At 38.7% G+C, this 25,242-nt stretch overlaps 1 protein-coding gene across 8 annotated transcripts in view; it reads left to right on the top strand.

The window, feature by feature from the left end:
• ENOX2 (ecto-NOX disulfide-thiol exchanger 2) overlaps positions 1-25,242 on the top strand; it is a 262,829-nt gene that overhangs the window by 178,079 nt on the left and 59,508 nt on the right. For all 8 annotated transcript variants that reach the window (XM_059909877.1, XM_059909875.1, XM_059909874.1 and 5 more), the window contains one exon: positions 21,287-21,421. In XM_059909877.1, the coding sequence (XP_059765860.1) occupies positions 21,325-21,421 (97 nt within the window). In that variant the 5' untranslated portion in view covers positions 21,287-21,324. The remainder of the gene's footprint in view (positions 1-21,286; positions 21,422-25,242) is intronic.

Raw genomic sequence — 25,242 nt, 5'->3', positions numbered from 1 at the left:
CTGGTTCCTATACTGGTACTTTCCTGCCCTTCTCACCTGAAGTAATCATAACACTCCCCTCTCTCCTCACCCACGATGGCCCCTGTTTTCCATAAGGTATCAGAGGTAATGCCCACTATGGTTAATATATTAATAATAATTACTAGTATTCTACTTATTAAGCTAGGCATTGCAGTGGGTCTTTTTTTTCACGTATTTTCTCCTTTAATCCTTACCACAACCCAATGAGATAGGTACTTGTTATTATCCTCATTTTTCAGACGTGGAAAATGAAGAACAGAGACATTAAGTCACTTTCTTAACATCACACAGCTAATAAGTTGCGGGCCAAGATTAGAACTTGGATCTAATCCAAAGAGTATGATCCTAACTACTGTTGCAACCCCATTTTTTCTTCATTCAAGGTCACACAGCATTAAGGGTTGAGAGTTTGTTATTCTCAGTCTGGCCAAAGGCATGATGGGGGTTGTTGGGAGTGTGTTGCAGTTTTCAAAAAAACCTCAATCATTCTGAAACATGAAGGGTAGTGGGGACGGTGTGAAGTTCTGTATAGTAAAGTCTATTGTTTTCTGATTATTTGTCAAATTGAGGTGGAGTTTGAAAATTCAAGTTAGGCTGCCTGTAGAGGTGAAGAAGCTAGAAAGGGGCCAGGGCTGCTGGCCCAAAGCAGAGCCATTAGTCACTGCCTCCTGCGGCTGTATGTATATATATAGCATTGCCCTTAGGATCTGAGGATGACTCTGCTGAGGCAGCTAGTTCTCAAGCCAAAGTTCCCACTGTCAGTAGGATTTAACACTTGACTTGCTTATAGTGGTCATGGCCAGTGTCCTACCCCACCCCCCGACTTAGACCATGGCCTTGCAGCCAGTGACTTGCAAAGCAAGTCAGCAACATAGGCTAATACCCATCCTCTCAGAGTCCAACGAACTGGAGAACACAAAATGACTCCAGTTTTTTAACATTCTACTTTTAGGAGCGAGGAATAATAAGTAAACTGATATGGAAAATATTCTCCACTCATGCCCATCCCCCCAAATAAGAACAATTTCTATTCTAGGTTTTAGACTTAGCACAAATACAACCTTATCTCCTACACTTTTAAGATATCCACAGTACCATAATTGACTTATATTTCAAAACTCACTTTAAAATAACCTTCTCCAGCTTAACATCACTTCCTCTATGCTCCCCTCCCTCCTCCACCACCACCTCTCATCCTAGCAAAGTGGCTACCTCCCCTTTCTTCATATCTGTTTAGCCATTATCAAACAATAATTTTGTTTTCACGTTTGTGTCTCCCATTAGTCTATGAACCCTTCAAAGGGCAGGGAAACATGGATTTTTCACCTTGGTACCATCAAATGCTGCGTGGATTTAACATGTTTGTTAAATTAATATTCAGAATGTATCCTGAAGCCCTGCCATAACCTCACTCAAAGATTCAGGTACGCCTAGCACATATTGACCACCTGTGTTGTTTTTACCACAACCCTGGGAAAGGGGTGGTACCATTCTTATTTATAGATGAGAAAACAAACTCTGTGTTTCTCAAATTTGTAGTGGGCATAAGAGTTATCTAGGGTGCTTGTTCAACAGGCAGATTCCCCAGCGCCACCCAGATGAAAACCTCAGCCGGGGACCCTGGAACTTGGCTATTTAGCAAGCGCTGCAGGTGATTCTGATGCACATGGTTGGAATGCACTTGGACAAACACGGGTGTAAGTGATTGCTGCACTGCGAGTAAATAGTGGAGCCAGAGTTCAAACTCAGCCCTCCTAGTTCCAGATTTAGCCCATGCTATATTTATCTTTGTTGTACTCTATCTCCTATGGCAAGGAAGTGGACTGAAACATGTTGGAAAGATTTTCAGCAACAAGGGCTAAAGCAAAAACAAGGGCTTGTAGATTAACCCCAGGGCTGTTTATTTTTTGTTCCTCCAAGAGATCTTGCCAGACTTCCAACAGCATAGCAGCAGGGTTGCCAAATCATCTCTTATGCAACTTACCTCAGAAAAGCATTGACCACAGAGCTTTGGGAACTTTCAGAGTTTATGCTTCTATTTTGTTCTTGCTCCATTCCCCCCTCCACCACCGACCATGCCATTAACCTAAAGAGCATGCTCAGTACCTGAAATGCAATTAGTTGATTTGTTAAATATTAAGATTTATAGTTGAAAACCAGTACCTACAATATTTGGGACCTGACAGTAATATTAATGTGTCTGTTTCAAAACCAGGAAAAGAAATGTGAGGCTTAACAGGCAATTAGTGGAGATGTTAAAGTAGCTGATATATGGTAGTATTTTTTGTGGCCCAATTATTCTTTTGGTGCTTTTTAAAAATATTTATTAATTAATTTATTTATTTATTTTGGCTGCACTGGGTCTTAGTTGCGGCACACAGGATCTTCATTGCGGCATGCGGGATCTTTAGTTGGGGCATGTGGACTCTTAGTTGCAGCATGCAGGTTTCTTAGTTGCAGCACGTGGGCTTCTTAGTTGTGGCACACAGGCTTCTTAGTTGTGGCACGCAGACTCTTAGTTGCAGCATGTGGACTCTTAGTTGAGGCATGCAGACTCAGTTGCAGCATGCAGGTTTCTTAGTTGCGGCATGCAGACTTCATTGCAGAATGTGGGCTTCTTAGTTGTGGCATGCGGACTCTTAGTTGCAGCATGCGGACTCTTAGTTGCGGCATGCGGGCTTCTTAGTTGTGGCAATGCGGACTCTTAGTTGTGGCATGCGGGCTTCTTAGTTGCAGCACGCGGGCTTCTTAGTTGCAGCATGTGGACTCTTAGTTGCAGCATGTGGACTTCTCAGTTGTGGTATGTGGACTTCTCAGTTGCGGCATGCATGCAGGATCTAGTTCCCCGACCAGGGATCGAACCTGGGCCCCCTGCATTGGGAGCATGGAGTCTTACCCACTGGACCACCAGGGAAATCCCTGGTGTTCTTTATCTAAATGTTAGGTGAGGAAATATGGAATGAATGTGATGATGCAATCCTAAAGACTAAGACTAATGGCCACAGTCAGCCATTCACCCTAGACCAGAGTAATATGAGTTCACTGGTATCTCAGAAGCACAAGAAACCAGGAGTGAGAAATTATGGACCTTAGTGTGGAAAAGCCCAAGAGAGACTCTCTAGTACAGCTAGCCACTGCTCTTACTGACTGAGGAAGCCCTCCAAGGTTCCCATGGTGGAGCCTGCTGGTTTTCCAGGACCCCTACATCTGACTTCAACCTATTCTCCTGGCTCACATTCAGCTAATAACCTTGAAGTGACAAGCACTATCTCTGAGGTTCCTCAACTCACTGGTGCCAGCCCATCCTGAAATAACAAAGGAGGCCCCTGGCTCCAGCTTAGGGAAGTGGGAGGAGAGACCCTCACATGGCAGCTGAATGGTTTCTTTCTTAAACAGAAAAAAAAAGGAAGGGAAAGATAAAGGAAGTGGGGTTAAATCATGACTGAGTACATGCTCTGTGTCTCAGGTTCTGTGTTCTTTATACTGTAGTGACAGGATATAGCTCAGTGGCTAAAAGTGTGGGCCCTGGAGCCATACTGCCTGAATCTGAATTTCACCTCCAGCATCAACTCCACCTGTGACCCTGGGCAACTTCCTAACTTCTTTGTGTTCCATTTTCTTTATCTGTAAATTGGGTCTAATGATAAATCTTACCTATCTCATAGGGTTGTTATGTGGATTAGATTAAATAATAATATAAAGCCTTGAAACAGTGTTTGGCACATAATAAGCATTTAATCAATATTAGGGATCAACATTATTATCATTAGCTTAGTACATGAAAGATAGGTATCATTATCTCTAACTGCAGGTGAATAAACGTGCTAAAGAGTTTTCAAAACTTGCCTAAAATCACACAGCTTGTAAATAATAGAGCCAAGACTTAATCTGAGATCTGTCTGGCCCCAAGGTCTGTACTCCTCCCACTATACCCTGTTCCCTTCATAAATGTAGGGTATATGCTGTGAGTTCCTTGAAGAGATGTATGCCAAAACTTTTGGCCTTCTTCTTCCTCACTACACCCCCACTGCAACTGCCATCTGGAGGGCTGGCTTGGTGCCCTGGCATCTTATACACCTAGTTTAAAACCTTGAACATTCTTATAACTGCTCCAATATGGAGGTGGCTCTCTCCAAGACCCCTTAGCTTATAGACTAGAACAGTGAGTCTTCCAGCATGAGGGTTAGTTTGTGAAAGCACCCTCTAACCTGAGGTTCTCATCTGCATACCTTGAGGATCAAGCTACTTTTTCACACCCCCAACCCCACCACACTCACAGCTCATGTGAGAATAATTACCTACTATATGGGCTAGCATAAAAACCTTTCCCTTTCCCTTTTATTTTTTCTTTTCCCTCTCCTTCCCTCCCCCTCCCCAAGGAAGAATATATTATGGCATCCTGATCCCCTAGAGTGGCTCTTTGATTCATCCTTGGTAACACTCATAAGGAGATAAAGCCCTTGCTTGCCTGATAGCGTCATCTCTCTCAAGCCTCCTGGGAGCCTTGTCTTAAAGCCCCCGTCAATTCTCTCACCCTGCATAGCCATGATGCAAACTGTGGCGTCACTGCTGGTGACGTCTGTGATCAGAGAGAGAGATGCCCAGGGGCAGTGCCTTGCTCACAAACAATGATGGATTGTTAATTCTCAAAGAAAATGAAGAGGGATTCAAAATAATAACACTTACAACGCACAATATTACTTCCTGAGCAATAAATACCAAACAGAAGATAAACCCTTGAGCCCTAGGCTTAACATAGACCCAAAACATGAGTTATCCTGCTGTTTCCTTTCCCTTAGCCAGAGAACAGAAAATACAATGTTACTGAGTTCTAGGACACCCCATCCTGGCCTTGTGCCATAATCTTCCACAACATATACTTCTTGTATGTCTACTGTATGCAAGGTCCTGTGTGATATGCTGGAGATGGGGTTTTCTTCTGTGTTCCACACAAGCATTTTCTACACTCCTCTCTTTTCCTTTGTCATGGTGTTCCTAGTGCTATTTCCAGGACCACTCTCAAAACAGTACCCCATCAGCCTTCCACAGCAACTGGATTCCTCACCATAAGGATAATTTCTTTGGCGTGAAGCATAAAATTAACCTTGCTAAAAATGTTACTAGATTCCTGGTTGAGGATGGGAAGGGTGTGATCAGATTAGTCTTAGCACTGTGGCGTAAGGGTGTAGGGCATAAGCTGCAGAAGTTGGGATTGGCTGCACATGTGCTGGACAGGAAAGAAGTGTAAAGAAACCAGGAGTATAAGGCACCCTCCAGTAAGAACATATGAAAATTGCTACAGTAGAGCTGGGTTTCTTTTTTTTTTTTTTTTTTTTTTAGAATGATGTTTGCTGTGGGTTTGTCATATATGGCCTTTATTATGTTGAGGTAGGTTCCCTCTATGCCCACTTTCTGGAGAGTTTTTATCATAAATGGGTGTTGAATTTTGTCAAAAGCTTTTTCTGTATCTATTGAGATGATCATATGGTTTTTATTCTTCAATTTGTTAATATGGTGTATCACATTGATTGATTTGCGTATATTGAAGAATCCTTGCATCCCTGGGATAAATCCCACTTGATCGTGGTGTATGATCCTTTTAATGTGTTGTTGGATTCTGTTTGCTAGTATTTTGTTGAGGATTTTTGCATCTATATTCATCAGTGATATTGGTCTGTAATTTTCTTTTTTTGTAGTGTCTTTGTCTGGTTTTGGTATCAGGGTGATGGTGGCCTCATAGAACGAGTTTGGGAGTGTTCCTTCCTCTGCAATTTTTTGGAAGAGTTTGAGAAGGATAGGTGTTAGCTCTTCTCTAAATGTTTGATAGAACTCACCTGTGAAGCCATCTGGTCCTGGACTTTTGTTTGTTGGAAGATTTTTAATCACAGTTTCAATTTCATTACTTGTGATTGGTCTGTTCATATTTTCTGTTTCTTCCTGGTTCAGTCTTGCAAGGTTATACCTTTCTAAAAATTTGTCCATTTCTTCCAGGTTGTCCATTTTATTGGCATAAAGTTGCTTGTAGTAGTCTCTTAGGATGCTTTGTATTTCTGCGGTGTCTGTTGTAACTTCTCCTTTTTCATTTCTGATTTTATTGATTTGAGTCCTCTCCCTATTTTTCTTGATGAGTCTGGCTAATGGCTTATCAATTAGGTTTATCTTCTCAAACAACCAGCTTTTAGTTTTATTGATCTTTGCTATTGTTTTCTTTGTTTCTATTTCATTTATTTCTGCTCTGATCTTTATGATTTCTTTCCTTCTGCTAACTTTGGGTTTTGTTTGTTCTTCTTTCTCTAGTTTCTTTAGGTGTAAGGTTAGATTGTTTACTTGAGATGTTTCTTGTTTCTTTAGGTAGGCTTGTATAGCTATAAACTTCCCTCTTAGAACTGCTTTCACTGCATCCCATAGGCTTTGGGTCGTCGTGTTTTCATTGTCATTTGTCTCTAGGTATTTTTTTATTTCCTCTTTGACTTCTTCAGTGATCTCTTGGTTATTTAGTAACGTATTGTTTAGCCTCCATGTGTTTGTCTTTTTTACGTTTTTTCCCCTGTAATTCATTTCTAATCTCATAGCGTTGTGGTCAGAAAAGATGCTTGATATGATTTCAATTTTCTTAAATTTACTGAGGCTTGATTTGTGACCCAAGATGTGATCTATCCTGGAGAATGTTCCATGCGCACTTGAGAAGAACGTGTAATCTGCTGTTTTTGGATGGAATGTCCTATATATATCAATTAAATGTATCTGGTCTATTGTGTCATTTAAAGCTTCTGTTTCCTTATTTATTTTCCTTTTGGATGATCTGTCCATTGGTGTAAGTGAGGTGTTAAAGTCCCCCACTATGATTGTGTTACTGTCAATTTCCTCTTTTATAGCTGTTAGCAGTTGCCTTATGTATTGAGGTGCTCCTGTGTTGGGTGCATATATATTTATAATTGTTATATCTTCTTCTTGGATTGATCCCTTGATCATTATGTAGTGTCCTTCCTTGTCTCTTGTAATATTCTTTATTTTAAAGTCTATTTTATCTGATATGAGTATAGCTACTCCAGCTTTCTTTTGATTTCCATTTGCATGGAATATCTTTTTCCATCCCCTCACTTTCAGTCTGTATGTGTCCCTAGGTCTAAAGTGGGTCTCTTGTAGACAGCATATATATGGGTCTTGTTTTTGTATCCATTCAGCCAGTCTGTGTCTTTTGGTTGGGGCATTTAATCCATTCACGTTTAAGGTAATTATCGATATGTATGTTCCTATGACCATTTTCTTAATTGTTTTGGGTTTGTTTTTGTAGGTCCTTTTCTTCTCTTGTGTTTCCCACTTAGAGAAGTCCCTTTAGCATTTGTTGTAGAGCTGGTTTGGTGGTGCTGAATTCTCTTAGCTTTTGCTTGTCTGTAAAGCTTTTGATTTCTCCATCAAATCTGAATGAGATCCTTGCCGGGTAGAGTAATCTTGGTTGTAGGTTCTTCCCTTTCATCACTTTAAGTATATCATGCCACTCCCTTCTGGTTTGCAGAGTTTCTGCTGAGAAATCAGCTGTTAACCTTATGGGAGTTCCCTTGTATGTTATTTGTCGTTTTTCCCTTGCTGCTTTCAATAATTTTTCTTTGTCTTTAATTTTTGTCAGTTTGATTACTATGTGTCTTGGCGTGTTTCTCCTTGGGTTTATCCTGTATGGGACTCTCTGCGCTTCCTGGACTTGGGTGGCTATTTCCTTTCCCACGTTAGGGAAGTTTTCGACTATAATCTCTTCAAATATTTTCTCTGGTCCTTTCTCTCTCTCTTCTCCTTCTGGGACCCCTATAATGCGAATGTTGTTGTGTTTAATGTTGTCCCAGAGGTCTCTTAGGCTGTCTTCATTTCTTTTCATTCTTTTTTCTTTAGTCTGTTCCGCAGCAGTGAATTCCACCATTCTGTCTTCCAGGTCACTTATCCATTCTTCTGCCTCAGTTATTCTGCTATTGATTCCTTCTAGTGTAGTTTTCATTTCAGTTATTGTATTGGTCATCTCTGTTTGTTTGTTCTTTAATTCTTCTAGGTCTTTGTTAATCATTTCTTGCATCTTCTCAATCTTTGCCTCCATTCTTATTCCGAGGTCCTGGATCATCTTCACTATCATTATTCTGAATTCTTTCTCTGGAAGGTTGCCTATCTCCACTTCATTTAGTTGTTTTTCTGGGGTTTTATCTTGTTCCTTCATCTGGTACATAGCCCTCTGCCTTTTCATCTTGTCTATCTTTCTGTAACTGTGGTTTTTGGTCCACAGGCTGCAGGATTGTAGTTTGTCTTGCTTCTGCTGTCTGCCCTCTGGTGGTTGAGGCTATCTAACTAGAGCTGGGTTTCTTAAACTTGGCACTATTGACATTTGGGGTCAGATAATTGTTTGGGGGTGGGGGGTTGTCCTGTACGTTGTAGGGTGTTTAGCAGTATCCCTGAAGTCTATCCAGTAGATGTCAGTAGCACCTCCCCACTCCCAGTTGTGACAACCAAAGGTGTTTTCAAATATTACCAAATGTCCCTGGGCGGGAAGGTAAACTCAGCCCCCATTAAGAACCACTACAATACAGGATATGGGGAGCACCCATCTGTAATGATGAGCTCTATAGCCCTCCCAGCTCAAATAGTCTATAACCTTCTGACTCCTTTAGTTTTGTATAGGATAGTGGTTAAGAGCATGAACTGTGGAGCCAGACTGCCTGGGTTTGAATCCCAGCTCCACTGCAAGCCAATGTATGACCATGGACAGGTTGCTTAACCTCTCTGTTCCTGCTACCTCATCAGTAAAATGAGGATAATGAGAGGTCCTACTTCACAGGGTTATGAGTTTTTAATTGATGTACATAAAGTGTCTAGGAGAATGCCTGGCACATAATAAGAATTAGAGAAGTGTTAACTATTATTAGTCTTGTTATAATTACTATCATTAATACTATCATTCACTATTTATCAAAGTCCTAGTACGTTCCAGAGTTCTGATGTTTCACCCAGGTTTGAACCACTATTTTCCTTCTGCAGAAATGACTAGAGAGCTAAATCCACGGTTCAGGACCACACAATGCCAAGAATTTTTAAATGGCTATGGGTCTATGAAATAGGCATTGCAGGTAAGCCCCACTTTGTACAATTACTGAGTTCTTACAGAGTTCACTTATTTAAAAGCCAACTTATTGGCACATACTTTGAGCTAGTCACTGTAGAATACACAAAAGTAAATGAGGTTTATATCCCCTGCCCTCAAGGTGCTAACAAATATAGCTGCTATATGCACATTTATTTTAGTAAATTTAATAACCTTACATTCTCAAAGTAATTCCAGTCATTTCCTTCTTACCTATAAGGAATTTTTCTGTGATGAAAATTATCTCCCCATCTCCAGACTTATCTTTCTTAAAGTTAGTATTTCCGTAATCATGATTCTCTTATATTATCAGCATGTTCATATTATAATACCCCAAATTATCACCATGTTATCTTCTTCTGTCTCTCTCTCCATTTAAACTATTCAAAAGAAACGCACTGGGCTTCCCTGGTGGTGCAGTGGTTGAGAATCTGCCTGCCAATACAGGGGACACGGGTTCGAGCCCTGGTCTGGGAAGATCCCACATGCCACGGAGCAACTAGACCCATGAGCCACAACTACTGAGCCTTCGCGTCTGGAGCCTGTGCTCCACAACAAGAGAGGCCACGACACTGAGAGGCCCACACACCGCAATGAAGAGTGGCCCCCGCTCGCCACAACTAGAGAAAGCCCTCGCACAGAAACGAAGACATAACACAGCCAAAAATTAAAAATTAATTAATTAGTTAATTAAAAAAAAAAAGAAATGCACTAAAATATATTTTATCTTAATACAACAACAGAATAGTATCCCATTCTAAATGGCTTGGCATCTGCTTCTGGGAAGAACAATGTCTGTGCAAGACTCGCTTATATATACTCATAGATTTCCTTATTAATTTGTTTAAAATTGTTTGCTGAACATCTCTATGTCAGACAAAGTTTCTACGCACTAGGAATAACAAAGAGGAGTTAAGAGACTGCAAAGTCTAGGAGGAGAGACAACCACAGAAAAAGGTGATAAAAATATAATGTAGTAAGAGCTGCAATAGTAATGTTTTTTTCTGTTTTGTTTTGTTTTGATTTTAAACATCTTTATTGGAGTATAATTGCTTTACAATGGTGTGTTAGCTTCTGCTGTATAACAAAGTGAATCAGTTATACATATACATACATCCCCATATCTCCTCCCTCTTGCATTTCCCTCCCACCCTCCCTATCCTACCCCTCTAGGTGGACACAAAGCACCGAGCTGATCTCCCAGTGCTATGCGGCTGCTTCCCACTACCTATCTATTTTACATTTGGTAGTATATATATGTCAATGTCACTCTCTCAATTCGTCCCAGCTTACCCTTCCCCCTGCCCAAGTCCTCAAGTCCATTCTCTGCGTCTTCGTCTTTATTCCTGTGCTGCCCCTAGGTTCTGCAGAACCTTTGTTGTTTTTTAGATTCCATATATATGTGTTAGCATACGGTATTTGTTTTCCTCTTTCTGACTTACTTCACTCTGTATGACAGTCTCTAGGTCCATCCACCTCACTACAAATAACTCAGTTTCGTTTCTTTTTAGGGCTGAGTAATATTCCATTGTATATATGTGCCACATCTTCTTTATCCATTCATCTGACGATGGACACTTAGGTTGCTTCCATGTCCTGGCTATTGTAAATAGAGCTGCAATGAACATTTTGGTACATGACTGTTTTTGAGTTATGGTTTTCTCAGGGTATATGCCCAGTAGTGGGATTGCTGGGTCATACGGTAGTTCTATTTTTAGATTTTTAAGGAACCTCCATGTTGTTCTCCATAGTGGCTGTATCAATTTACATTCCCACCAACAGTGCACGAGGGTTCCCTTTTCTCCACACCCTCCCCAACATTTAATGTTTGTAGATTTTTGGATGATGGCCATTCTGACTGGTGTGAGATGATATCTCATTGAAGTTTTGATTTGCATTTCTCTAATGATTAATGATGTTGAGCATTCTTTCATGTGTTTGTTGACAATCTGTATATCTTCTTTGGAGAAATGTCTCTTTAGCTCTTCTGCCCATTTTTGGATTGGGTTGTTTGTTTTTTTGACATTGAGCTGCATGAGCTGCTTGTAAATTTTGGAGATTAATCCTTTGTCAGTTGCTTCATTTGCAAATATTTTCTCCCATTGAGAGGGTTGTCTTTTCATCTTGTTTATGGTTTCCTTTGCTGTGCAAAGGCTTTTAAGTTTCATTAGGTCCCATTTCTTTATTTTTGTTTTTATTTCCATTCCTCTAGGAGGTGGGTCAAAAGCGTCTTGCTGTGAATTATGTCATAGAGTGTTCAGCCTATGTTTTCCTCTAAGAGTTTATAGTGTCTGGCCTTACATTTAGGTGCATTTTGAGTTTATTTTTGTGTATAGTGTTAGGGAGTGTTCTAATTTCATTCTTTTACATGTAGCTGTCCCGTTTTTCCAGCACCACTTATTGAAGAGGCTGTCTTTTCTCCATTGTATACTCTTGCCTCCTTTATCAAAGTTAAGGTGACCATATGTGCATGGGTTTATCCCTGGGCTTTCTATCCTGTCCCATTGATCTATGTTTCTGTTTTTGTGCCAGTACCATACCGTCTTGATTACTGTAGCTTTGTAGTATAGTCTAAAGGCAGGGAGCCTGATTCCTCCAGCTCTGTTTTTCATTCTCAAGATTGCTTTGGCTATTCGGGGTCTTTTGTGTTTCCATACAAATTGTGAAATTTTTTGTTCTAGTTCTGTGAAAAATGCCATTGGTAGTTTGATAGGGATTGCATTGAATCTGTAGATTGCTTTGGGTAGTAGAGTCATTTTCACAATGTTGATTCTTCCAGTCCAAGAACATGGTATATCTCTCCATCTGTTTGTATCATCTCTAATTTCTTTCATCAGTGTCTTAAAGTTTTCTGCATACAGGTCTTTTGTCTCCTTAGGTAGGTTTATTCCTAGATATTTTATTCTTTTTGTTGCAATGGTAAATGGGAGTGTTTCCTTAATTTCTCTTTCAGATTTTTCATCATTAGTGTATAGGAATGCAAGAGATTTCTGTGCATTAATTTTGTATCCTGCTACTTTACCAAATTCATTGATTAGCTCTAGTAGTTTTCTGGTAGCATCCTTAGGATTCTCTATGTATAGTATCATGTCACCTGCAACCAGTGACAGCTTTACTTCTTCTTTTCCGATTTGGATTCCTTTTATTTATTTTTCTTCTCTGATTGCTGTGGCTACAACTTCCAAAACTATGTTGAATAATAGTGGTGAGAGTGGACAACCTTGTCTTTTTCCTGATCTTAGAGGAAATGGTTTCAGTTTTTCACCAATGAGAACGATGTTGGCTGTGGGTTTGTCATATATGGCCTTTATTATGTTGAGGTAAGTTCCCTCTATGCCTACTCCTGGAGGGTTTTTATCATAAATGGGTGTTGAATTTTGTCGAAAGCTTTTTCTTCATCTATTGAGATGATCATATGGTTTTTTTTTTTTTTTTTTTTTTTTTTGATCATATGGTTTTTATCCTTCAGTTTGTTAATATGGTGTATCACATTGACTGATTTGTGTATATTGAGGAATCCTTGCATTCCTGGGATAAACCCCACTTGATCATGGTGTATGATCCTTTTAATGTGCTGTTGGATTCTGTTTCCTAGTATTTTGTTGAGGATTTTTGCTTCTGTGTTCATCAGTGATATTGGCCTGTAGTTTTCTTTCTTTGTCACATCTTTGTCTGGTTTTGGTATCAGGGTGATGGTGGCCTTGTACAATGAGTTTGGGAGTGTTCCTCCCTCTGCTATATTTTGGAAGAGTTTGAGAAGGATAGGTGTTAGCTTTTCTCTAAATGTTTGATAGAATTCACCTGTGAAGCCATCTGGTCCTGGGCTTTTGTTTGTTGGAAGATTTTTAATCATAGTCTCAATTTCAGTGCTTGTCATTGGTCTGTTTATATTTTCTTTTTCTTCCTGGTTCAGTCTTGGAAGGTTGTGCTTTTTTAAGAACGTGTCCATTTCTTCCAGGTTGTCCATTTTATTGGCATAGAGTTGCTTTTAGTAATCTCTCATGATCCTTTGTATTTCTGCAGTGTCAGTTGTTACTTCTCCTTTTTCCTTTCTAATTCTATTGATTTCAGTCTTCTCCCATTTTTTGTTGATGAGTCTGGCTAATGGTTTATCAATTTTGTTTACCTTCTCAAAGAACCAGCTTTTAGTTTTATTGATCTTTGCTATCGTTTCCTTCATTTCTGTTTCATTTATTTCTGATCTGATCTTTATGATTTCTTTCCTTCTGCTAACTTTGGCGGTTTTTTGTTCTTCTTTCTCTAATTGCTTTAGATGTAAGGTTAGGTTGTTTATTTGAGATATTTGTTGTTTCTTGAGGTAGCATTGTATTGCTATAAACTTCCCTGTTAGAATTCCTTTTGCTGCATCCATAGGTTTTGGGTTATCATGTTTTCATTGTCATTTGTTTCTAGGTATTTTTTATTTCCTCTTTGATTCTTCAGTGATCTCTTTGTTATTTAGTACTGTATTGTTTAGCCTCCATGTGTTTGTATTTTGTACAGACTTTTTCCTGTAATTGATATCTAGTCTCATAGCATTGTGGTTGGAAAAGATACTTGATACAATTTCAATTTTCTTAAATTTTCCAAGGCTTGATTTGTGACCCAAGATATGGTCTATCCTGGAGAATGTTCCATGAGCACTTGAGGAGAAAGTGTATTCTGTTGTTTTTGGATGGAATGTCCTATAAATATCAATTAAGTCCATCTTGTTTAATGTGTCATTTAAAACTTGTGTTTCCTCATTTATTTTCATTTTGGATGATCTGTCCATTGGTGAAAGTGGGGTGTTAAAGTCCCCTGCTATGATTGTGTCACTGTTGATTTCCCCTTTTATGGCTGTTAGCATTAGCCTTATGTATTGAGGTGCTCCTATGTTGGGTGCGTAAATTTTTACAATTGTTATACCTTCTTCTTGGATTGATCCCTTGATCATTATGTAGTGTCCTTCTTTGTCTCTTGTAATAGTCTTTATTTTAAGGTCTGTTTTGTCTGATATGAGAAGTGCTACTCCAGCTTTCTTTTGATTTCCATTTGCATGGAATATTTTTTTCCATCCCCTCACTTTCAGTCTGTATGTGTCCCTAGGTCTGAAGTGGGTCTCTTGTAAACAGGATAGTAATGTGTTTAATGAGCTAATGGAACACTGTAAATAAAGGGGCTCTTTGGGAGGGAGTTTAGTGTGATGCATAAGACTGTGGGCATTGGCGTCAGAGCTGTCTGGGTTTGTATTCCTGTTCTACCACTTATTAGCTGTGTGATATTGAGCTGATTACTTAAACTCTCTGTGCCTCAGTTTCATTATTTGTATAATGTAGTGCAATAATTCATATATATGCTGTGTCTGTCTGTAGACTTTGAGCCCTTCATGGCCAGGACTACTTCTTCATCATCATCTTAACTATTACCATGTTATTATTCCCACTTACCAAGTGCTTAATATGACCCAGACGCCATGCTAAATTCTTTACCCACATTATCTAATTTAATCTTCAACAAACTTTTAAGGTAGATACTATCATTTTCCTAATTTTTTAGCTTGACATTTTTCTCATCAAACCCAGTTCTTTATTCAGAGCACTTATCATAATGTGTAATTATTTTATATTCATTTGTATTTTAATATCTCCCTCCTGCACTAAGGTGTTAGCTTCATATGACCGAGGATGAGGCCAGTTTGACTCACAACAATGTTGTCTTCAATATCTAGAATGATGCATGACACATAGAAAATGTTCAATGAACTTAACACTAAATATGAAAGGAAGGCTGGAAGGCAGGCTGTTAAATAGAGGAGAAAAGAAAACAGCAAAATAATGATCACATTACAGTTACTAAGTAGTAGAGCTAGACTGTGGTACAGAGCCATCTGACTCCCAAACCCATGCTCTTGATCACTAGGCAAGATTACTTCCTACTCTTGAGAGACTTTCAATAGATGTTTGTTGACAAAATCCTCTCCTCAACTTTGTACAATACTGTGTAATAAAGTTATAGCAAGCATAAAAACCAATGGATGTAAAACTGAACAAAAGAAAGAAAATTATAGGGGAGTAAACTGTCAGAGAAGAAGAGTTTATGTCTCAATAAAATATATTTGGCAAGATGGCACCAACATACTGAACTTGTTTCAAAGGAAATAAGGGAAACATTTGAAATAATTAACTCCACTACAGGATGAAATGTATCACAGAATATGTGTGTGTGTGTGTGTGTGTGTGTGTGTATTGTCTTCAAGATCAAATAACTTTGACAGTAATTGACTACTTAATCAGTGAAGCATAAACAGTGTAAAAATAAACAGATGGCAGTAGTGATTTGATAGTTATGGGGTGATACCAGCTTAAAGTGGATGTTCACTTTCCAATGTTTTATTTTTTTCGTGCTAATGAACTCTTGTTCCAAAGTGCCATATCTTCAATCAGCTTACCTAGAGGGCACTCATTTACAACCACTCTACAACTTGCGATGTCTTGAGGAGTTGCCACACAAGCAGAACAATAGAACCAGCATAGCAGGACATGATCTACAGACTTGGGTGAGGTATTTTGAATACCATTTGACAACCACTGGCACTTACCTTCTGAATATTCTTGGCTGCTGCCAGTGAGTATAGGACTCATGGGAAAATGAGCAATTTCTTCCTTTAGTGACATAGGACTACTTTTATAAAACACCTAAAGAAATTGTTAGATGTGCATTTTTAGTCTGAAAAGTGAATCAGGACTTACCTTTTCCACCATTAAGTGATAATTCGTAACAGATGTTTAGCACAGCATGTTTTGTTAGTACAGACCTTAAATCCAGATTGCTGCCAGAGATGATCATCTGGGATTTCTCTTTGAAAGTAAAAATTTACAAGCTTGCTTATATATATGACTGTGCCTATATGGGGAAAAGATTATAGCTAATAAAATCAAACTGAATTATTAGTTGTGTGCATCTATCCCTGGTTATAACTCTAAATAAATTTCTACATATAAATTCAGTTGTCCTGGAGAGTGAATCAGTTTAGCAATTATACCATCCCTTTTAAGATGGCATCCCAATTTATCGTTCTGAAAAGGTATACAAATAATCAATGAGTGTCATTGCATAGATTGCTTATTGTGCCCAAAATCAATGTAAGTTGATTTTCGTTATTCATTCATTCAAATATTTCTTGAATGCCTACTTCATACCAGACACTAAACTAAGAAATGGGGAAACAAAGATGCCTAAAACCCAGTCCCTGACCTAAAGGAGCATGTAGGCTAGCAGAAGAGAGACATGTATCCAATAACTATAATTCAAGGCAGTCAATGGTAAATGTTCAGTTGTTCTTGCTTCCTGGGATGCTCCTCAACCCTAATCCTCCATTCACCACCTAGAGGAAAATCCTGTCCCTCCTTAAAGATTCACTTCAAATGATTCTTTGCCAGTGAAGGCTTCCCTGACTATTCCTCATCTCCTCCACCTCTCAACCCCAAACACATATGTCCAAACCCATTCCAGAGATTTCATTACTCCTTCTCTGTTCCCATAGCACTTTACTCATAGTTTTGTTACAGTACTTATTATAATGATTTGTATTTAGTTGTTTATATGTCATGCCTCTCATTGTATTGTGAGTTCTTCCAGAACAGTAAATGAATTTTGTTCATCTCTATATTCCTAGTCACTAGCACAGAACGTGGCATATACTAAGACTCAATAAAAGTTTGGTTTGGGGAGAAGTGAGAGAATAAGCAAAGATGAAAATCAAATTCTACATAAAATATTATGAGAACACATAGGAAGGAGTAATTAATTCCAGTGAGGTAGCTTCACAGACAAGGTGGCATTTGAGATGACCCTTGAAAAATGAGTAGGACTTGACAGGTGGAGATGGGTGTTGGGGGAAGGGAGGGTGAAGAGAAGGGCATTTAAAGCAGAACTCCGTAAGGATTTAAGAACCGAGTTCATTGTAGCGAAATAATGCTGTTAATTAGCATGTTCCTTATCTGTTCATTGTAAACAAGCCTAATAGGAACTCTACTTGCTAACATTTTAACAAGCACTGTGAATTAATATATAGTTTGAAAATAGTGATACTATGTTGTCCTGTAAAAAAACTGATAATTTAGATCCTTCTCTCCCCCACCCCCACCAAATTAGTCCAGAGTTTGGCTAGGTACATTGTAAATTCTTAATCTTTGATCTCAAAATTCTTTATTGAGAATAATTCCTAATTCTCTTACATATTTCCCAGGCCTGCAGAGCCAGTGAGTAGCCAGACTGTTGCAAAAAATTATTTTTAGCATTGGGGACCAGTCCTTCTAAACCTAGCTGTTTCCTCTAAGAGTCATTCTCCAGCCAGCAGAGAAAATCAAAGTGCATACTCAGTAACATCCTAAAGGTCCCTTCCAGCTATAACGTTCTCTAAAAGTTGTCTCCCTAGTTGGGGATTGGGATTCAAGATGAACCTAATAATCACTATATAAACTCTTGACCCAAAGGATATTTGATGCCCCATGTTTGTTTTCTTGATAATATTTACAAGAGGCTATTTCTAGCCTTCTTGTATGCCTTCTCAGAGAGCACTGAAAACTGGGTGTGAGGACTAGAGCTCCTACAGACGGAGAAATCACCAGTTCTGAAATGTGACTTCTGACTGCGGTAACAAATGCTTAGGGCCATCAATCACTCTGTGTTGGGGGGGGTTGGTTATGGAGAGGAAGCATAGGCAATTTCGCAGTATAGGAGAATAATAAAAACTAATATTTCAGAAATAATGTTTTTGGCCATTTGCATTTTCTTGTAATGACCAATCAGTGACCAAAATAGCACTTGTATAAATAACCCAGCCAAGGATCATCCCTCATATTGCCAGGTTGGAAGAATGTGATGGACGGATGTTAGCAAGCTACTATTAGAATAGAGTTGCCTTTGGGGGTGTAATTGGCAGGAGTGCATACTGGGAGGTAGGAGGAAAGCAATGGAAAGTTTTTTTAAATGGCTATCAGTAGTCAGAGGGAAATTTACCAAAATAAAAGACTTTTTGTGCTCAGATGACTTACGACTATATCTCTCCCAACTGTGCAATATATACACACACATGCATGTATAACCTGCTTCAATGTCTTTGCTTATTCATCCCTGCTCTGGGATGTCTTACCCCCTCTTCTTTACCTATTTAATAACTACCCATAATTCAAGACATATGCTATAGAAATCTGGCCCATTCTTTCAAATCCTGTCTTCTCCACAAAGCCTCATTCCTTAAACTTCAATAACATTCCTAGTCTATACTCTTTGAGTCTTTCATTGTTTCCTAATTGTTTATTTGGAGATACTAAAGCATGGTGCCTAAAAGTACACATCCTGTGTGACCTTGGACTATATATGTAACCCTTCAAAGCCTCTCATCTATTAAATGGAGATATAAAGAGCCCCTATCTCATAGTGTTGTTTTGAAAGTTAAATGAAAATAATGCATGCCAAGAGCTTTACCTAGCATATGGCAAATATTCAGTAGTTAGTGGTAGTAATGGATGGAGGTGGTGAGAGTAGTGATAATAATAATCATCATCACCATCATCATCGGTCTCTTCAATTAGATTGTATAACCTTTGAAGGCAGGGACTATGTCTCCTATCTGCTTGTACTCTGCTATCCTAACCCCCCAAATACTCAATTAGTTAAATTGATGTTTGTTGATCATGTGTCCAACTCAATAGTACTGTCTCAAAGATATGAAATTCCATCAGGAATATAATTTTTCCTTTTCATTGCTACTATGGAAACCGTTGGATGTTTTTTCTTGGTTTGCATGCACGAGTAGTTTGGATGGAAGCTGCTGAAGTAATCATATGCAACTAGACTATGAGAAGAATGGGAAACATCTTAATCATCCCAAGCTCCTGTGGTGTGTACACTTGGAAAAAAAAAAAACTCGGAAAACTAAAAAATTCTGATGAAAAAAAAGCCAAAGAAGAACTAAGTAAATAGATATTTCATGTTCACGGATAGGAAGACTCAATATTGTCAAGATGTAATTTTTCCCAACTTGATTCAATCAAAGTCCAAGCAAGTTATTTTGTGGATATCAAAAAAAAAAAAAAAAAAACTGATTCTAAACTTTACGGAGGGGCAAAAGACCCAGAATAGCTAACACAATATTGAAGGAGAAGAACAAAGTTGGAAAACTGATGCCTCCCAACTTGAAGACTGACTGTAAAGCTATAGTAATCAAGACAGTGTGGTACTGGTGAAAGAACAGACAAATAGATCAATGGAACAGAAGAGAGAGCCCATAAATAGACCCACATAAATAGAGTCAACAGATCTTTGATGAAGGAGCAAAGGCAATACAATGGAGCAAAGATAGTCTCTTCAACAAATGTGCTGGAACAACTGGACATCCACATGCAAAAAAATGAATCTAGACACAGATTTTATACCCATCAAAAAATTAGCTCAAAATGGATCATAGACCTAAATGTGAAATACAAAACTATAAAACTCCTAAAAGACAACGTAAGAGAAAACCTAGATGACTTTGGATATGGCAATAACTTTTTAAATATAACACCAAAGTTATGATCCATGAAAGAAATTATTGGTAAACTAGACTTCATTAAAATTAAAAAACTTTGTGAAAGACAATGTCAAGAGAATGAGAAGACAAGCCATAGACTTGAAGAAAATATTTACAAAATACACATCTGATAAAGGACTGTTATCTAAAATACACAGAGAACTCTTAAAACTCAACAATAGTAAAACAAACAACCTGATTGAAAAATGGGCCAGTGACTAATAGACACCTCACCAAAGAAGATATATGGATGGTAAATAAGCATATGAGAAGATGCTCCACATCATATGTCATCAGGGCAATGCAAATTAAAACAACAATGAAATACCACTACAAACCTATTAGAATGACCAAAATCCAGAACACTGACAACACTAAATACTGATGAGGATGTGGATCAACAGGAGCTCTCATTTATTGGAGGTGGGAATGCAAAATGGTACAGCCACTTTGGAAGACAGGTTGACGGCTTCTTACAAAACTAAATATGCTCTTACCATACAATCCAGTGATCGCAGTCCTTGGTATTTACCCAGAGGAACTGAAAACTTATGTTCACACAAAACGTGCACAGAAATGTTTATAGCAGTTTTATTCATAATTGCCAAAACTTTGAAGTAACCACAATGTCCTTCAGTACGTGAAAAGATAAAGTGTGGTATATCCAGACAATGGAATATTATTCAGCAAAAAAAAAGGAATGAGCTATGGAGCCATGAAAAGACATAGAGGAAACTTAAATGCACATGACTAAGTGAAAAAGCCGATCTGAAAAGGCTACATACTGTATGATTCCAACTATATGACATTCTAGAAAAGGCAAAACTATGGAGACAGTAAAAGATCAGTGGTTGCTGGGGTTGGGGGAGGGGAGAAGGATGAATAAGTAGAGCACAAAGGAATTTTAGGGCAGTGAAAATACTCTATATGATACTACAATGATGGATACATGTCACTATACATTTTTCAAAACCTGTAGAATGTAAAACACCAAAGTGAAACCTAATGTAAACTATGGCTTTTCAATGATTATGATGCATCAGTGTAGGTTCATCAGTTGTAACAAATGAACCACTCTGGTGAGAGATGTTGATAATAGGGGAGGCTATGCATGTGGGGGGGGGGTGGGTGTGTATGTGAAATCTCTGTACTTTCCCCTCAATTTTGCTGTGAACCTAGAACTACTCTAAAAAATAGTTTTCATTGACTTTAAAACAAGGAGGAAGGAAGGAAGGAAGGAAAGAAGGGAGGGAGGGAGGAAGGAAGGAAGGAAAGAAGGGAGGGAGGGACAGAGGAAAGAAAGAAGGGAGAAGGAGGGAAGGAGGGGAGGAGTTGGGTGAGAGAGAGAGGGAGAGAGAGAAAGAAAGAAACACTAAAATGCCATCTGGTAAAGTGCTTTCAAATTCTATAATTTCCTGCCAGTTTGAGCTGTATTGTTTTAACCCTTGTAAAGAGCTGAAATTAAGGCTATGTCCACCACTTGTCCACCAGTCCATTTCTGTAAAGAGTTGCCAGAGTTTACATTGATAAGTGAACTAGATACTGAAACCTTAATACAACAAATTATTTTGCTTGTCATTTCTTCTTAGCTGATAATAGTAGAACTCTGAGTGTGGATTCCACTACAATGACACTACCTATGTCTGATCCAACTGCATGGGCCACAGCAATGAATAATCTTGGAATGGCACCGCTGGGAATTGCCGGACAACCAATTTTACCGGGTATGCTATTTTTAATCACCTCACAAGTGTTTCTTTTTACTGACCATATGCACATAAATATAACAATATGACACAACTTACTTTGAGGTTGACATTTACCAGATTCTGCCTAGAGTGTGCATTTTTGTAATATGAGCTTTATAGGCTGGGTGGCCTGTAGTTACTAGTATACTCCCTATTGCACTATGGGCAAGCTGGGGGTATATCTGATGCAGGATATGGTCACTGAATATTTAACTCATTGGAATAAAAGTACAGCAGGATTTGGCAAAGAACTACAAAGTTTGTCTAATTTTATACATTTCTTAGAGGAAGCAAATAAACATGGAGCTAGAATAAGAACTGACTTAGATATCCCAAAAATCTTAGGTTCCTAGAGGGAAGGACAGGAGATAGCGGGGAACATCCCAAAGACTATTGTTAACATTGAATAACTGTTCATATTTTTTAGAACAGAGTAACCTGTAAGAGAATGGGCATGGTATACTAACTCCATCTCCACTAAAGATAAAATCAGAAGAAAAATGCCATGTCATCTGAAGGGCTTAGTTTAGACACAGAAAAGCTTCCTGGACTGTCAGAGCCATTAACCATAAAAATAGGTTTGTGAATGTGCCTTGGGCAACTCAAATTTTTTATCGCTCTGCATATGACCTTAAATGACCATGAAAGTACTGTGAGTATTGATTTGGGGGGTTACAAAGAAATTTTAGCAAGTAGGCAAATTTGCAAATATAAAATCATGAATAATGATATAAATGTTATAAAATAATTATAAATTTGATCCAAAAATGGGTTTATGAAAACATTAGGGAATTGCCATATCAGGAAGCCTGGGGTGCTTTTTAAACATCCTAAACATTAATCTCCCAGATTCGCTCAATTGTTATCCTACTTAAAAGCATGACTGGACCAAGACAATCTAGGCCAATCTAGGACCTTGCTACTCAAGTGTGGTCTGCATAACCTGGGAGCTGTTAAGAATCCCAGAATCTCAGGCCACAGCCCAGACCTGCTGAATCAAAGCTGCATTTTAACATGATCCCCATGTGATTCATAAGCACATTGAAGTTGAGAAACAGATCTAGAGTGATGCCACTTAGGGTTGTTGTGAGAATTAAATTGTGCTTAGTACAATTCCTGGCACATAGTTAGTGCTCAAAAATCTTGGCTATTAGAATACTTTAAAAATCATTATTAATATATTTCTCATAAACATTTCCAAAGGGGGTAATTTTTTTAATTTTGTTTTTCTTCATTATTTCATTATAATAGAATTTAAACTAAAATCTTATATATTATTTTATAGCTTTATATAGAGTGGTCCTGAATCACAATCACAATCACTCTAGACTATCTCTTATAGTCTGGAGTGACTAGATTATCTGATTTGGCTTAAATATTACCAATTTATGGAAGACTGAACCGTATGGGTATATGTCCCAGAAAAAATCTTGAGGCCAGACCTACTCTGATACTAAGAGGACTAAATGTTAGCTTAGATTATTTGTAAATTACCACATTTAAACATAAATCTATGCTCACAAAGTAATCTTCAGTGCTTTGCCACCCATCTATAATGTGGAACAAAAAAAGGCCTAACACTGAGAGTAAAAAATCATCCAGGCCATCGTTACAGGCCCAAAGCTGTGCTGGGGTCAATATCAGGCCTAGAAAATTGGGGTAGGTTTTCATAACAGTAGCTCAGAGGGCTATTTCTGCAGAGACAGTACCTTGCTTAGTACAAGCCTCAAAGACAAACTGCTCGGGTTAAATCCTGGCTCTGCCACTTGCTAGCTATGTGACCTTGAGCAAGTTACTTGACCTATCTGTACCTCAGTTTTCTCATCTGTGAAATGGGGATGGTTATAGTATCTACCTCATAGGATTGCTGTCAATGTTAAATAATATACTTAGCACAATGCTTGGTATATAATAAGCACTCAATGAAGGTTAACTGGTGCCATTATTATTGCTATTAGTCATATTACGTGTTATTTAAGATAAAGGAAATACTAACATACTTCCTTCAAATAGCTGCTAAGCTGCCATTTAGATTGAAAGTACTTGGGTACTAGGCAGCCAGTGTCAGCGCTAATCACATCCACCCCAACTAGACATTTGAAACCTCAAGAGTGATTTTAATTTCTACTTCAAGCCCCTTTGCCTCCCTCTTGTTTTCTTAAGGACTATGAAGAAATGGCTTCTCATGGTCCCCTTCAACCTTGTGACTCAGGGATCATTTAGCTATGCTCCAAGGAAAGTTACTTGGGTTTTTGGAAACCTGGTCTTAGAAATACTGATATTTAGTTCTCTTAAAAAGTATACAGGGCAATAGCACTAGGCTGAGACATACTTTGTAAAGCTATGTGTAAAATCACTTCAGTTATATGTGAAATGATTTTTCTCCTCTCCATATTATTTTAGGGAAGCAATTTACTCATCAGATTAGAACGTGGGTTCTGGATATAGACTGCCTGGGTTCAAATAAATCCCTGCTCTGCCATTAAGTAGCTGTGTAACCTTTGGCAATTTACTTAACCTCTCTATGCCTCAGTTTCTTCATTTGTAAAACAGAGCTAATAATAGCACCTATGACATAGCATTGTTATGAGGATTAATGAGTTAATACATATAAAGTCTTAGAATGATGCCTGACTCACAGTAATTCCTCAGTGAACTCAGCTATGATTATTATTATTTCAAGTTCACATCTGATATATGGCTCACAAAAAGTTGAATTATGGCTTATTTCTATTCTTAACAACAATGAAGTATAATGAATGCAGGGGCAAATTTTTCCCTGGAGAAGCACTGGACAATGGCAGGTGAAGAGAACAGTGTGTGTCTGACAATGCTGGTGACTGCTCCCTGTAAATCTGGCGGGGGGTGTCCAGAGAAGCAGAAAGTTGGCACCACGCGCCAATGCTGCTTACCCTTCTTCTTGCTAGAGTCTGGGAAACAGGGGGCCTGCCACCTTTTTATGTAATGTTTTAACTGAATGGGATAAAACATCCCCCTAATCCTCTTCCTACTGCCCCAAATTCCTTAAAATGGAAAAGGAAGCAAAGGAGCCACATGGAACTGTTTCCTGAGGTCACCCATTGATGGCTTAGTAATTTAGCTACTTTTCTGCCCCTTAGAAGGTTTCCTTCTTAGCCGGCAGAGTTTTTCTTTGTCCTGTCTCATCTGGCCTATCTGTGACAACAGAAGAGGCTTTTGGCATTGATGAAAAACAAATGATACATAAGCTTCCTTGACTTCCCCCAGAGAGCTCAAATCCATACTGTCATGGATGCTGAATCTCTTGGACACATACTTGTCATCTGGGCAGTGTCTAGCTTATTATATTCATTGAGCGTGGAGCAGAGACTGGCCATCTCTGGGGTTTGGTGTAGAGCTCCCTTTCATCTAACATGGTGTTTTTTGTACAACTGCTGTTCAATAAAGTTAATCCACAGTGATGGCAGATTAGAAGGTCCCCTCTGGCCGGCACCTGTCTTTCCTGAAAGAGTATTTGCTTCTCCAAGCTCGTCAAATAAGACTAATGTTAGTTTTCACATGAAGGGAGGCACCAAAAAGAGTCAGGCCGCCTTTGGAGCATTGTTCTGCCCATCATCCCAGATGAAGCCAAGAATGGACCGATTAAAGGGTACTCACTGAATACTGTGTGCTGCTTCCTTTACTTTCCCCTAAATTAAAATATCCTTAGCATCCAAGTGTGGAGCCTGTGAAGTCCCAAAGAAGAAGTGTCCCTCATTATGGTGTCTCCACTGTATTGACTATGCCTCCTCCATAATGAGAGATGTTGGAAAATATGA

This window comes from Balaenoptera ricei, chromosome X (genome assembly GCF_028023285.1).
Source record: "Balaenoptera ricei isolate mBalRic1 chromosome X, mBalRic1.hap2, whole genome shotgun sequence".
Classification (NCBI taxonomy): Eukaryota; Metazoa; Chordata; class Mammalia; order Artiodactyla; family Balaenopteridae; genus Balaenoptera; species Balaenoptera ricei.
Note: the sequence above shows the minus strand (reverse complement) of the source record. Positions and strands in the feature narration are given on the sequence as shown.